General features: G+C 37.1%; 1 protein-coding gene across 2 annotated transcripts in view; it reads left to right on the forward strand.

Moving 5' to 3' along the window:
* LOC101163480 (carboxyl-terminal PDZ ligand of neuronal nitric oxide synthase protein) overlaps window positions 1-12,031 on the forward strand; it is a 172,697-nt gene that overhangs the window by 88,083 nt on the left and 72,583 nt on the right. For both annotated transcript variants that reach the window (XM_023954384.2, XM_023954385.2), the window contains exon 5: window positions 6,012-6,120. In XM_023954384.2, the coding sequence (XP_023810152.1) occupies window positions 6,012-6,120 (109 nt within the window). The remainder of the gene's footprint in view (window positions 1-6,011; window positions 6,121-12,031) is intronic.

A 12,031-nucleotide genomic window follows, 5' to 3' on the forward strand; every position in this document is an offset into this window, starting at 1 on the left:
TCCACTCTGCAGATTACATTCCCAACTTCAGATGAAAAAAAAACATATTATTTTCATGATAGTGACCCAGAGCTTGGGATTGGAGCAAAGGCATGTGACAGGAAAGACACATTGGAAAAAATGCAGCCGGAAGGGAGAGGTTGGTTCTCCTGAAGTTAATTACACTGTCTAATGGGCGCGACCCTGCTCGGCCTCTATTTGTTGATATAAACATGTGCAGAACTGTTTTCCTGCCCTCATTAGGTGGCAGTCCCACATGTTTTCAGTTGCTCCCAATTTCATGAGTGTTCAAATCCTTGGTGTCAAATTTCTGACATGCTTTCGAACTGTAATTCTTCTATTCTTAGTCGGACATCTAGAAATATTATTGCTATTTTTTTCCATTAACTTATTTATTTTTGTTGTATCATTGGATTGTTATAAAACCCATTTGCACGCCTCAATGCTCTTCAATAAGATGATTATTAGTCTGCTTTTTTTCCTGATAGTTTTTAATGTGTTTGTGTCTGCACTGCAAACTGCTTTAGAAGTTTTCAAGTAGGATGGATGGATGGATGGATGTACTTATGTAAGGAAAAATACGCACATTAAAAGAATAGTGCTGAAAATCCAATAACATGACGAGGCATAAAACATTTAAACCTAAACCTAAACATTAAGCTTTTCAAGAAGTGAAAAGGGTTGATAAGCAGCTTTTTGTTTTCTGAGTGATCTGGAAAGTTGTATCTGTATTTGCCACCACTTGATAAGATGTAAATGAATTACTATCAGACTTGTGATATTTGTCATCACAAGGTTTTCTTGACATAGCCTTGTATGCAACATTTAAACACAAGATCCATTTTTTTAAGACAATGTACATTTCGTGTTATGTAAAAATAAAAAGAGTATTTTTTATGTTAAAATGTACCACAATAATTTAGGATTACAAACAGCAGCTCTTTCATTTCTTTTTACATGTAATGGGCTGAATGGCCGGAGTGCTCACGTTGCATCTTGTTTGTTACTGCATATATATCAAAGATCATTGCATCACAGATTAAATGGCTGTATATCCACTAGGAAAGAAAGATGAAGCAAGAGACTCATGTATCAACTTTGTACAGCACCCCAGTGACATAAAAACAGGATGAACTCAAACAGCAAACCCTATTTTCTTCCTGGTACTTAGAAAGAAATTCTATCGTAAACAGTTGAATTTAACAGCAGAAGCGGCACAGCTTGCCTGAGCCTGATTGGCTCCCTGCTCCTCCAACTTCATCCCCTGCAGACAGCTTTGCTGCATCATTGGCAGGAGGTGCTTACACTGTAATTTTTTGAATTTAATAATGCTGCAAAGTTGATCTCTTCTTCTGTTGAAACCATCTGAGATCTTGCCAGAAACTGTGTCAAACGGAGAGCATAGAAGTTACTGCTCATAGTTTTGAAGTGGTCTACATTTCAGACATCACAGTACAGCAGGACGAACAAACATTCCTTTACTTTACATACAGTAAACATTTATTACATGTGAAGCAGAAACGTCCAGTCTTTTGTCTTCTTAGGACATCCAAAGTACTTAAATATTATCTTGTATTTGGTGATTAAAAAAATGTGTGTATCAATAGTAACATAGTTTGCATCCCTGTGCCTATCTCTGTTTTATTCAAAAATACTTCAAGTTGAAATATGTATGCCATTTGAAAGAACTTCAAACGTTATGGGACACTTAAAGACATTTTTTAGCAGTTTACCACTCAAAGACCCACTGCATTAAAATGTGTGTTTTTGCTCTTTTTTTAATGTGTTCTTCTCTTGATGAAGGACAAACGTACAATAATAATCTAAGATTTAAGCTGTGTTTCTGAGTATTTTTTTGTATTTGAATCATTATCAGGAGCAGATGAAAACATGCCATTAGATAAAGTTCTAAGCAGGCCAAAGTCTCTGCTCCCCTCCATTATGAGGCATTCACTTGCAGACAGATAGATGCATTATCAATGTTTTCTTTGTCTGAGCTAGCATCTGGCTTAAAACTGCACAGCTGGATAGCTTCAACATTGCTTGCTTTTTTTTCTGCACTGCTAAAGTTAGCTTGGGGTTGTCAGGAGCTATAAGCTAGTGTGAGAGTATGTTATCAAAGGCATGATGGGAAATTGGTAGAGACTTACTCCCACCTAGAACTTAGATGGGCATTTCTGATGAACTCCTGCCACTCTGCAAAAACTTTGTCCCTGAAAAGGGCTCAGTTTTTTTGATTTTGCCTAAAAATGACTTAATCATAATTAAAAACCATTGGGATCGCTTTCCCAATAGGGGTTCATTAAATCATTCAGATCCTCTCCCAGTACAGTGAGCTTCACCATCTACTGCAGGAGCTGCGTCTGAATGACAGCCACTTTCAGCTGTACCTCTGTTTCTCTGTGACCCAGTTTGAAGACTTGCTGCCCTGCAATAGTCAGAGGATAAAATAATAATAACAATAACATTAAATTACCTTTATAGAATGGTCCTGATGCAAATAAGAAAAATATCATAAAGCTCAGGAAGAGAATGATCAGATTCTCCTCTGTTTTGGACTCCACCCGCTGATCATGTCAACACGCCATGGGCCAAATCTGAGTCTCTGATTGATTGATGTGGCGCGTCTTCATTGCCAAAGTTCAGATATTTGAACTCTAAAAACACTGCAACACCCAAAACAAGCTGTGACACCTGAGACTGCACTGCTGCCAGACCGCCACGTCGCAGCCAACACTTAAAAGGCGCCACAGGACCTCTGCTTGCTTCTGTACATTGATTTAACATTGAAACTGGACGTTCCTGATGCAATAATTGCATTCGCCATGACATAGCTTAAGACCTTAGGCTTTCAGAGGACAGTCAAGCACAAGGACAAGCACTGAAAATGCTATGGAGTTCTCTAATCATCACCAAACAAACGTGCAAAAACAGGAGGGATCAGAACTAATACGTAATCTACCTTTCATGTCTGACTTTTGCCTTGTTGAACATCATCTTAGTTTGATAAATTACACCAAGCATGTTGTGTAAACTCTCCTGTAATGACAATAATTGTCTGATAACAAAGATGTTCAGAGTGAAATATGTGGTCTTACATACACCACTGTGATTTCAAGGTACTGATGACACAGTGACACACTTCTTGTGGTTGTTAGATTGGAGTCAACTTTTAAATGTAGTCCTACTCCAACATGCTTACCATCCCAGATGTTGCCGATCTGTTTCTCCTTTTTCTGCCATCTGTTAGGCAGCAACCTAACAATAAAGGAACTGAAAAAAGCTAATAAAGAAGATGCTTTGCTGGAAAGATGATGAAGGAAAGAAATGCTGTGCAAGCTACTTATAATGGGACACATCATTACACAGCAACTTTAGTCAGCAACTTTGTTCATTAACATACTTCAACAATTGTTTATTTTTTACTTTGGGGGGTGGGGGGTGTATTTCTTCTGTAATCTGTATTTTGCACAGTTCAGGTAAACCTTCACATCTGTCAAAGTAAACTGTTAGGTGGACCAAACAGTATAGTGGGGAAAAAGGCACTGACTGGCCCCTGACAAAAAGTGATTGAATCAGTCTGTTGCATGCTTTATTTAGGAATCACCACAGCAAAAATCCCCTGCAATGTCTTCACTCTCATCAATCAAGCTCATATTGTCCTTCACTGCATCATCAATGAAGCTCCTCTTAGGTCATCCTCTTGGTCTCCATGAAAGCTTTAACATAATTACTGTCCAAACTATATCAGTCTGCTTTCTTGCATTTATCTCCCAAACACAAAATTGATGTATTCATTGCTGGTCCTGCCCATCCTCTTCACTCCCAAAGAGAAACTCAACATCTTCAGCTCTGCCACTTCAAGCTCTGCCTCCTTTCTCAGAGCCTCTGATTCCTACTCTTCATTATTACTGACACTCTTGTCTCCATCACACCTGAAACCTTCCTCCACGAGTTCCAACCTGCTTGCACACACCTCATCACTTCTTTCCCACACTCTCTATTGCCTTGGACTACTGACCTTAAGCACTTAAAGACCTCTGCCTTCTTGACTTGAGCTCCTTGTAACTTCTCTGTTCCACTTCAAAACCTTTCATTTACACACTTGCTCTTTCAACTGCAACTGAACTTTATTCCTCTGTTTTCCAGAGCAAACCTCCACCTTCCTTAATGTTTCTCCACCTGCTCCCTGCTTAGTCACGTATTTTCTGCACTATGGGGTGCATCAGCAATGAATGGTCTGATTTGAATGCATGTCATATATAATGCACACCCGACTATAACATAATGCACACCCAACATTAAGTGAGACAAAAGAGTCAGTCATTCAGACTTTATTAACTGGATTTAAAGTATCTCTAGAATTTGTTTTTAACATGTTACACGTTAGCAGTGTTACAGTATTCACAAAACCTGTAACTCTCAACCAGAAACCAGACTGATGCTGCTAAAATAAATGTCTGTGACTATACTCTCTCAACCTTGTTAGTAACATGTAAAAAAAAAAACAGTCACTGCTACATGTTCGCTGCTTTAGCACATTTACCAAAACACCCAACCTTTTTTGTAACTTGTAAAAGAAACAGACTAACATTTTGACAGACCGCTCTGTACATCTCAAAATCACTTTGAAGTCAGTTAGAACAGCTAGAATTATTCCACTTATAAGGCATTCCAGATAATACAATATAATGTAATTATTCAGTAAAATGAAGACTTTTTAGCGGGCGTAATATTGCAGAAAATATGGTACAGATGACTATATCATCTGCAAACATCATGGTCCACAGAAATTCCTTTCCAACTTCAATTGTCAGTCTGTCCATCACTACAAATCAAGAAAGAGCTCAATGTTGATCCTTGGTGCAGTCTCACCTCCACCCTGAACCTCTCTGTTACCCCTAAAACACTTCTCACCAATTAATGTAGTTTATTGATATACTGCCTGTTCAGAACCAAGGTTGTTTCACAGTGCTACACAAACAGAAAAAAATCAATAATGATCCTTGTAATTTACTATTGTTTTAAGTCATCGTGACATTGAACAATTGAACTTTGCATTCAATGGTCTTGTGGAAGAGTGTCCACCCCGAGACTGGAAGGTCATGAGTTCAAATCCACATCCGACTCATACCAAAGACTCTGCTTGACACTCAGCATTAAGGAGCGTGGCTGTGTCTGCAGTTCACCACTCCCCCAGGGATGGGTCAAATACAGAGAACAAATATCACACACCTAATGGGACTTTACCTTTAACTGTTTTTATTTCCTAACTTAATGATTTGTTTGTTTTCTCCACATCTTTATTTGCAGTATCTCTTGCAGTTTTTTAATTTTTATTTTTTATTTTCATTTATGAATAATATCCAGCAAAGAGCATTACACATTCAGTGTTCTCCCTCCTGCAGGTTTATTGTTTTTTTCTTCTGTCACTTTTTCTCACATAATTCTTTCTTCTTTTGTTTATCTATGCTGCAGGATATTTATTTCTCCACAATCTCTTTCTCATGAAGTCTTTTTTTTTGGTCTTTTATGTCTGAAACTTGGTTATTTGCATATCTTCACTCACAAGATAGTTTTGTCATCATAGCATTTCATTTAATACCGAAGTTCTGTGGATCATATCACTTTTGATTTTTAAGGCGGCTTATTCTGCAGATCTAAAATGCGACGCTGCAGCTCTAAGATGGAAGAGGGGGTGTGAAAACTGATGTCTGATTTGATTTGATTTGATTGAATATGCGTGTGACTACATTTTCCTTCCCAAACTTTCACACAAATGAGGCAAAATGTTGGAAGTTTTTCCTTTGGTCTTACCAAATTCTAACTTTTCACTTTTTTATGTTAAACTTCCATTTGTTACCTATAGATTAAAGGTAACATTTAGTGGTGTTTATTTTTGTCTCACTTTTTGTCTTTATTTTTGTCTCTACTATAGTAGAAATAATGATAGGTGCCGTTACCAAAACCACCTTCATGATTATTTCTGATCAAATTTTTTTTTTTTTCAGGATTTTCTACGTTTCCCATGATTCCCAGGATCTGAAGATCTTTAGTTACATCGCCAGGGATGGACAAAGCAATGTTTTCCGCTGCAATGTCTTTAAGTCCAAAAAGAAGGTGAGAAATTGGAACAAAGCACATTTAGTGAGCCTAAAACTGAAGGTGCTGGACACATTGGTTAATTACTTTTTTAGTAATTGCCAACAATAAGAAAGGGAAGGAAAAAACAAAGATTAGTTTTATGCGTATTAGCACTTTATAGATACTTATGTTAAAGAAAGACTCTATTTAGTTTTCCAAGATCAGTTTTCTTCTGCATTTTGCATCAGAGAAGAATTGAACAGTTCTTATATGTTCTGGGGAAGTTTTTTTGTTGATGTCAACATCTGGCCTAATTATTCTTTTCTGTTTTTCCTTTTTTCTCCATAAATGTAAGTCACATATGTACCTTTATAATGCTCACTTTAAATTAAGAGGATTAATAAGAAAAGAATGAATTGGATCCAGTTGGATCCAGGATGTCAGTTAGAATTAAATGTTTTTTCCGTAAATCTGTCATCACGTTAGTGTTGCCATATTATTAAAGTCTGGATCTTTAAGGTAGTAAGTTATATTTAAACTTTTACTAGAAATAATAAAATTTAATAAAGTTCATAAATAACTTGAAGTAAAGTAATATTTTATTAACAATATCAATATAGAAAAGTCTTAATATTTGTCCAAGCCCCCTCCCCAAAAAGAATAAATATTAGAAATGGCATACAATTGCATACATTTATGCCTTCACTGAACAGCAACTGTTCGGTGTTTAGGTTAAGGCAGGTTACACCCTGGACAGTTTGCCAGTGACATGGCCAAACACAGACCCACTCACAGTCACTTTAAAGAGAAAATTGCAAAATTGACAATGAAAGGTTTTTTTTGGACTGTGGCAGAAAAGCATAGTGCCCCGAGAAAACCCTCCAATGCACAAGGAGAACATGCAAACTCCACACATAAAGGACCCAGCCGAGATTTGCACCAGGGCCTTTTCACTGTGAGGGCAAAATGCTAGCCACCTAAACATTGTGCAGCCCAAAATTTGAAAAAAGCTTTTCTAATATTAAACCAAAATATACACACATGTTATCTTTTTTCTTGTTTAATTTATAGGGAAATTATGATTGGCAGTTTTTTATTGGGCTTAGGCTTGCAATAAACCCTTTTAGGCATTTTAGATGCAGTGTGACATATAATTAAAGCAATACTTCAGAAGATTTGCACCTGGATATGTTTGGTCCCAAAGTCCATTGTAGGTCGCTTTGGTCCACTTCTGCAAGCCAGTCACAGCATGAATATGTCATAATCATAACTAGGCCTGAACACTGAAGGGAGCGATCACAGTAACCAAACAAACCACACTTTGGGTTTCATCATCATCTTTCTATGGATTGCCTGATATGAACATGCCCCAAAGGCTAGATTGGTTTCCCCACCCCCACCCTAATTACAGAAACTAGGTCAGAATCACACATCTAATGTTTACATTTATAGTTTTTACTTTGCTTTGTACTTCGGCCCAATATCTTCTTCCACTTTTGTGTCAAACACTAGCTTTATAAAGAGGTCTAGTGGCATTGTCAGTGTTTTCATAGTCTGTTTATCAAGTTCAAAGCAGTCTGTCCTCCCCTCAAAAAAAGAATGAAAGCGGTGCTTATGTCCGACCACAACAGCCTTCATGAAGGAAAGACTCTCGTCAAACACCTGTACTCCTGTCTGTAGTTTTCTCTTTGCTGCAATTTGATGGGTTGGGGTTTTACTGCATTAGACATGTTGCAGCAAAATGAGCAGTATAGACGAAACAAGAGCCTGGCCATGTGACGTGGTTGGTCCAAAAAAATGTGCTTCCAGTTTTTTCTGCCAATTTAGGGGAGTTGATGGGTTATTCCAGGGGTTAGCTGGGGGAGGCACACATTGGCTCATTATCTTTTATAGACGGACCCACACTGACAGTTGAGCACAAACACATGCTCACACACTGCTCATATTCTGAGCTGGAGATAAAATGGAAAGTGTCACATACCAGAAGGCTCTGGGGCAACCAGAGGCCCCAAAGCTGGAAACCAGTCTGCGTCTGTCATTATGCGTAGTTTCTAGACTCAACATGACTGTTTTTAATACAATATCAATGAGAATGTTTAGTTTTCTTGATTGTGGCTATTTTTGGGAAGCGGATTTGCTTACGTTTGATAGGAAGAACATTCTAAATATAAATTGTGATAAATATTTAGAAGAATTCTTTTTAACCCAAACATAAACTGTTAGAGGTAAGGAAAAAAAAGTTATCTCGTCGTATATTTATCTTAGAGACATTAAAGGGCTTTAGTGGATCACCACTTTTTACATTATATTTGTTTCTTTCGCTTCCTTTTTTCACACTGCCTGGGTCCCGTCTTTCTTCTCCCATTAACAGTTTAACCGGAAGCTTTCAAGTGATCAGGCCCTTTATTATGGTAATGTTAGGTGCATGGGATTGCCCTGAAAGTGTTGGACTGACTACTAATCGATGTTCTGGGGTCACGGAATGTGTGCTGTTGTGTGACATTTCTTAGGAGGATTTTCCTCCAGATTTGCAGCTGCAGTTTTAGCTTAAAGTGGAGTCAAGGGGTCAGGAGTGCCAGCAAGAAGTAGTGAACTTTTCAACTTGATAGTAAAAGCATTTAAAAAGTTTGAAGCCGTGGCTTAAAGAAAGGTTGGCAGTTTGAGTGTGCATGTCAAACTGTGATGTTTAAGGCATTGGTCCCTATTACGCTACCAAACAGTTTAATATCAGACTATATTTTTTACCAACTAGCCTGTACAAGGCTGAAGTGTCAGATTTCTACGTTTTTTTAAATGTATTTATTTTATTAAGCACATCCAGCTTCGCAAAAAACTGTTTCCTCCTTTCTAGCTTCCCTGGTTTTATTTAAAGTGTGTAGTGAAAGGGTTTTACAGCCTTAATACATCTGTAATCCTATTTGGAAAATTTCTCCTGTTGGGGGTTAGTTTTAGAACATAATGTATATATTTTTAGTTTCACAAACAAAACAAAAAGACACCCTTTCTTTCTCACTTTTCTCAGACATACAAGCACATTAACGTTTTACACTTTTTTTTTTTTTTTTGCATAAACTCTGGAAGTTCAAATCGTCGCAGAAAAACAAGTCTAGCATTATAGAATGAAATTAAAGATAACATTTAAGTTAAAAAATGTAAATAGTACTTCATGCTATGTTAATGAAACCCCAAAACAATACGCTTGAAAGAAAAAGAAATGCATTGAAGAAGAATATTCTGGAGAAAAGAAGACGGCCATTATTGTCGGTGGTAGCAATCTGAGCAAAGAAGTGAGAGCAAGTTTAAACCGTGAAAAAAAACCCAGTAAAGCTAAAAAAAAAAAAAAAAGAAACGCAACAGCAATACTTTATGAAAAGATTCACTTTTGCAAATTTAAGGTTTGCATTTGCAAAAACATTTTCTCTTTGCGTCACTCCAGATGTTTCTCTTTCAACTTTTTTACTTTTGATTTGAAATATCAAAACTTGGAACAGCTAGCCTCTCTGATTTAGAACAAATCTATCTCCATACCTCAGACATCCCAAGTAGCTGCAATAGCTAGATTTTTTTTACTGTAGAATATAGGGGAAAAAAACCTATATGTTTCTCAGAGGGGTCTATTGATTTGTGTATTTATTTTTCATAGGGTGTTTTGGATTACCTTTGACATTTTATCTAATCTTAGCCCCATCACCAGCTAGTCGCAGGTTTGAGTTTAAGTACAGTCTAAAGCTTGAAACTAAATGCTAAACAATCGTGCCACATTGTTTTTCTTCACTGATGCGCCTTAAAAATAAGGAGCAACTGAAAAATGTAAAAAAGAAACCATCCATCTTGTAGTTTTCAATTAGCTGCCAATCTTAATTTTTCAAAGTGATAGACAAGATTATGGTAATTTCAATTATTTTCTCGCCAGTGCTATCATTGGGCCAGAAAATTGCAGTAAGCAAAGCTAACCAGTGTTAGCTTTGGTGGCACAGACTGCGTGTAGTACAAGTGAACTTTGTTTTGCAGGGGATGCTGTGGCCTGAGATAACCGTTCCAGAACTTCAGCAGATCCTCTGGAATGGAAACAAATAGATCTGTGCTCCCTTTTGGCCACTTGGGATGCCTGTATCACTATCTCTCCAGTCTTCATATTTTGTCTGTGCCTTTAAGGCATTAATAAGCCAAACTTATAAAAAAAGACCATAAAAGATAATATGTTAAACTTGATTAATGAAAATCTTCTGGCAGCTGCCGTTTAATGCGTTTTTATAGCCATAAATATGCCAATGCCATGCTCATCCTAGCTTTTTAATCATAGGGTATTAATATTTATGACTGCAAATTATGAGAGAATAAAGAAAACTGAACACAAGGGTGGTGGATTTTATTTTTTATTTTTTTAAAGCTTTCTAGCTTAATTTTTTAAAACATCTATGCTTATTCTTCTAAAGGCGAAAGCTACTTTGTTTTGTTTTGTTTCTGTATGTAAAAGAGTTTCCTTTAATGTAGTAGACGTCTTACACTGATTTTTTAATAAAGATTCAAAATGTGAAATGTTTCTTGGAAAAAAATGACACATTAAGATTTATGCATTTAAAGACTATAGCTGAGCCCAGATGCTGAATGATTGTCTATAAGTGCTGCAGGAACTACTTCATAAATAAAAACCTGTTTCGAGCAGTTTATTTCAAACAAAAAAAGGTGAAACATCCAAGATCCCATATGAATTTACTTCACTTCATGTCCATTTTACGAATGAAAATGCACGAGACTGCAAATATGAGCTGTAGGTAATTGGATTCTTTAAACTGTATTGAAAATATGAGGCAGGGATGGGCACCTTTTTAGCAGATTGCCAGGAGTTAAAGACCTGCTGTGACACTCAGCGAATCATTCAGCCATTATTAATTTGTTCCTGTGTCTAACCAGAATCATGTGAAAGGATCGGGGAAATTAAAACACATTTTCTTTCAACCCGACTTAATGAGTTGTTCCTCTATGAACGACATGGCGTCAGAAGAACCCACCAGATCTGATTGTTATTGCTATGTTGAAATAAACACATATCGCAGCAGAAAATAATGGGCACTTATTTTGCCAAGTGTTCTTTTACAAAAGCAAATCAAATAGAAGAAATATGAACAGGAATCATGCAAATTATGGTTTTGTTTTGTAGAACCATGTCCAACAGAAATGACTTGTTTTATAGTTTCTGTTGGATCCAGTTTTTAGATGCTTTTAAAAAAAAAATATCTTGACTTCTATGTTTTTAGATTTGCTGAAATAATTTCTATTTAGTTGTTTGTCTGACCACTTCATGTTTGACTCATGAAGACTCTTCTATTGCCCTCCAGTGGCAGAGCAATTGAAGCAGCACAGGGTACTGCTGTCCTTGTACCCTGTATTTGTCTCTGGGAATAGCTCCGGCAACCCCATGACCCTACACAGGACAACGTGGATATTTAGGATGGACGGGCTTTTCTAACAGGAAAAACTCATTGTTGCCTTGGTGACCACACAATGCTCAAGTCCTGTGGCTGTAAAACAAGCCCAAATCACTACCCCTCCACCGCCATGCTTATAGTTTGTAGTGGGTGGAACAAGATGAAGCAATGTGACTGACAACAAAAAATATAGTCAAAGTAGAGAGTTAAGCCAAAAGTGCCTTAAGTTCATAAAGAAAATGACTGAGGTGCAACGTTTCTGTAAGAGATGTAAACAACCAAGGCAGCACATGACAGCTTGCCGAGATTTAAAGCTTGGAAACAGCTGGCAGTTCAAGTTTTAGACTTGGTTCCTTGAGTGCAGCTGGACTAGAGAGCTACATGATGATGATTAAAGCATCAAGCTGTTTCTGCTGTCTGTCTGAAAGATGCTGATGATTATGAAAGGCTTTGTCGTTTACCCCTTTTTAAAATTCAACATCAGAGTCTAAGTAGTTTTAAAAAAGTCACCAGTAATA

This window comes from Oryzias latipes, chromosome 4 (assembly GCF_053564925.1).
Source record: "Oryzias latipes strain Hd-rR chromosome 4, Olatipes_Hd-rR_3.1".
NCBI classification, from domain to species: domain Eukaryota; kingdom Metazoa; phylum Chordata; class Actinopteri; order Beloniformes; family Adrianichthyidae; genus Oryzias; species Oryzias latipes.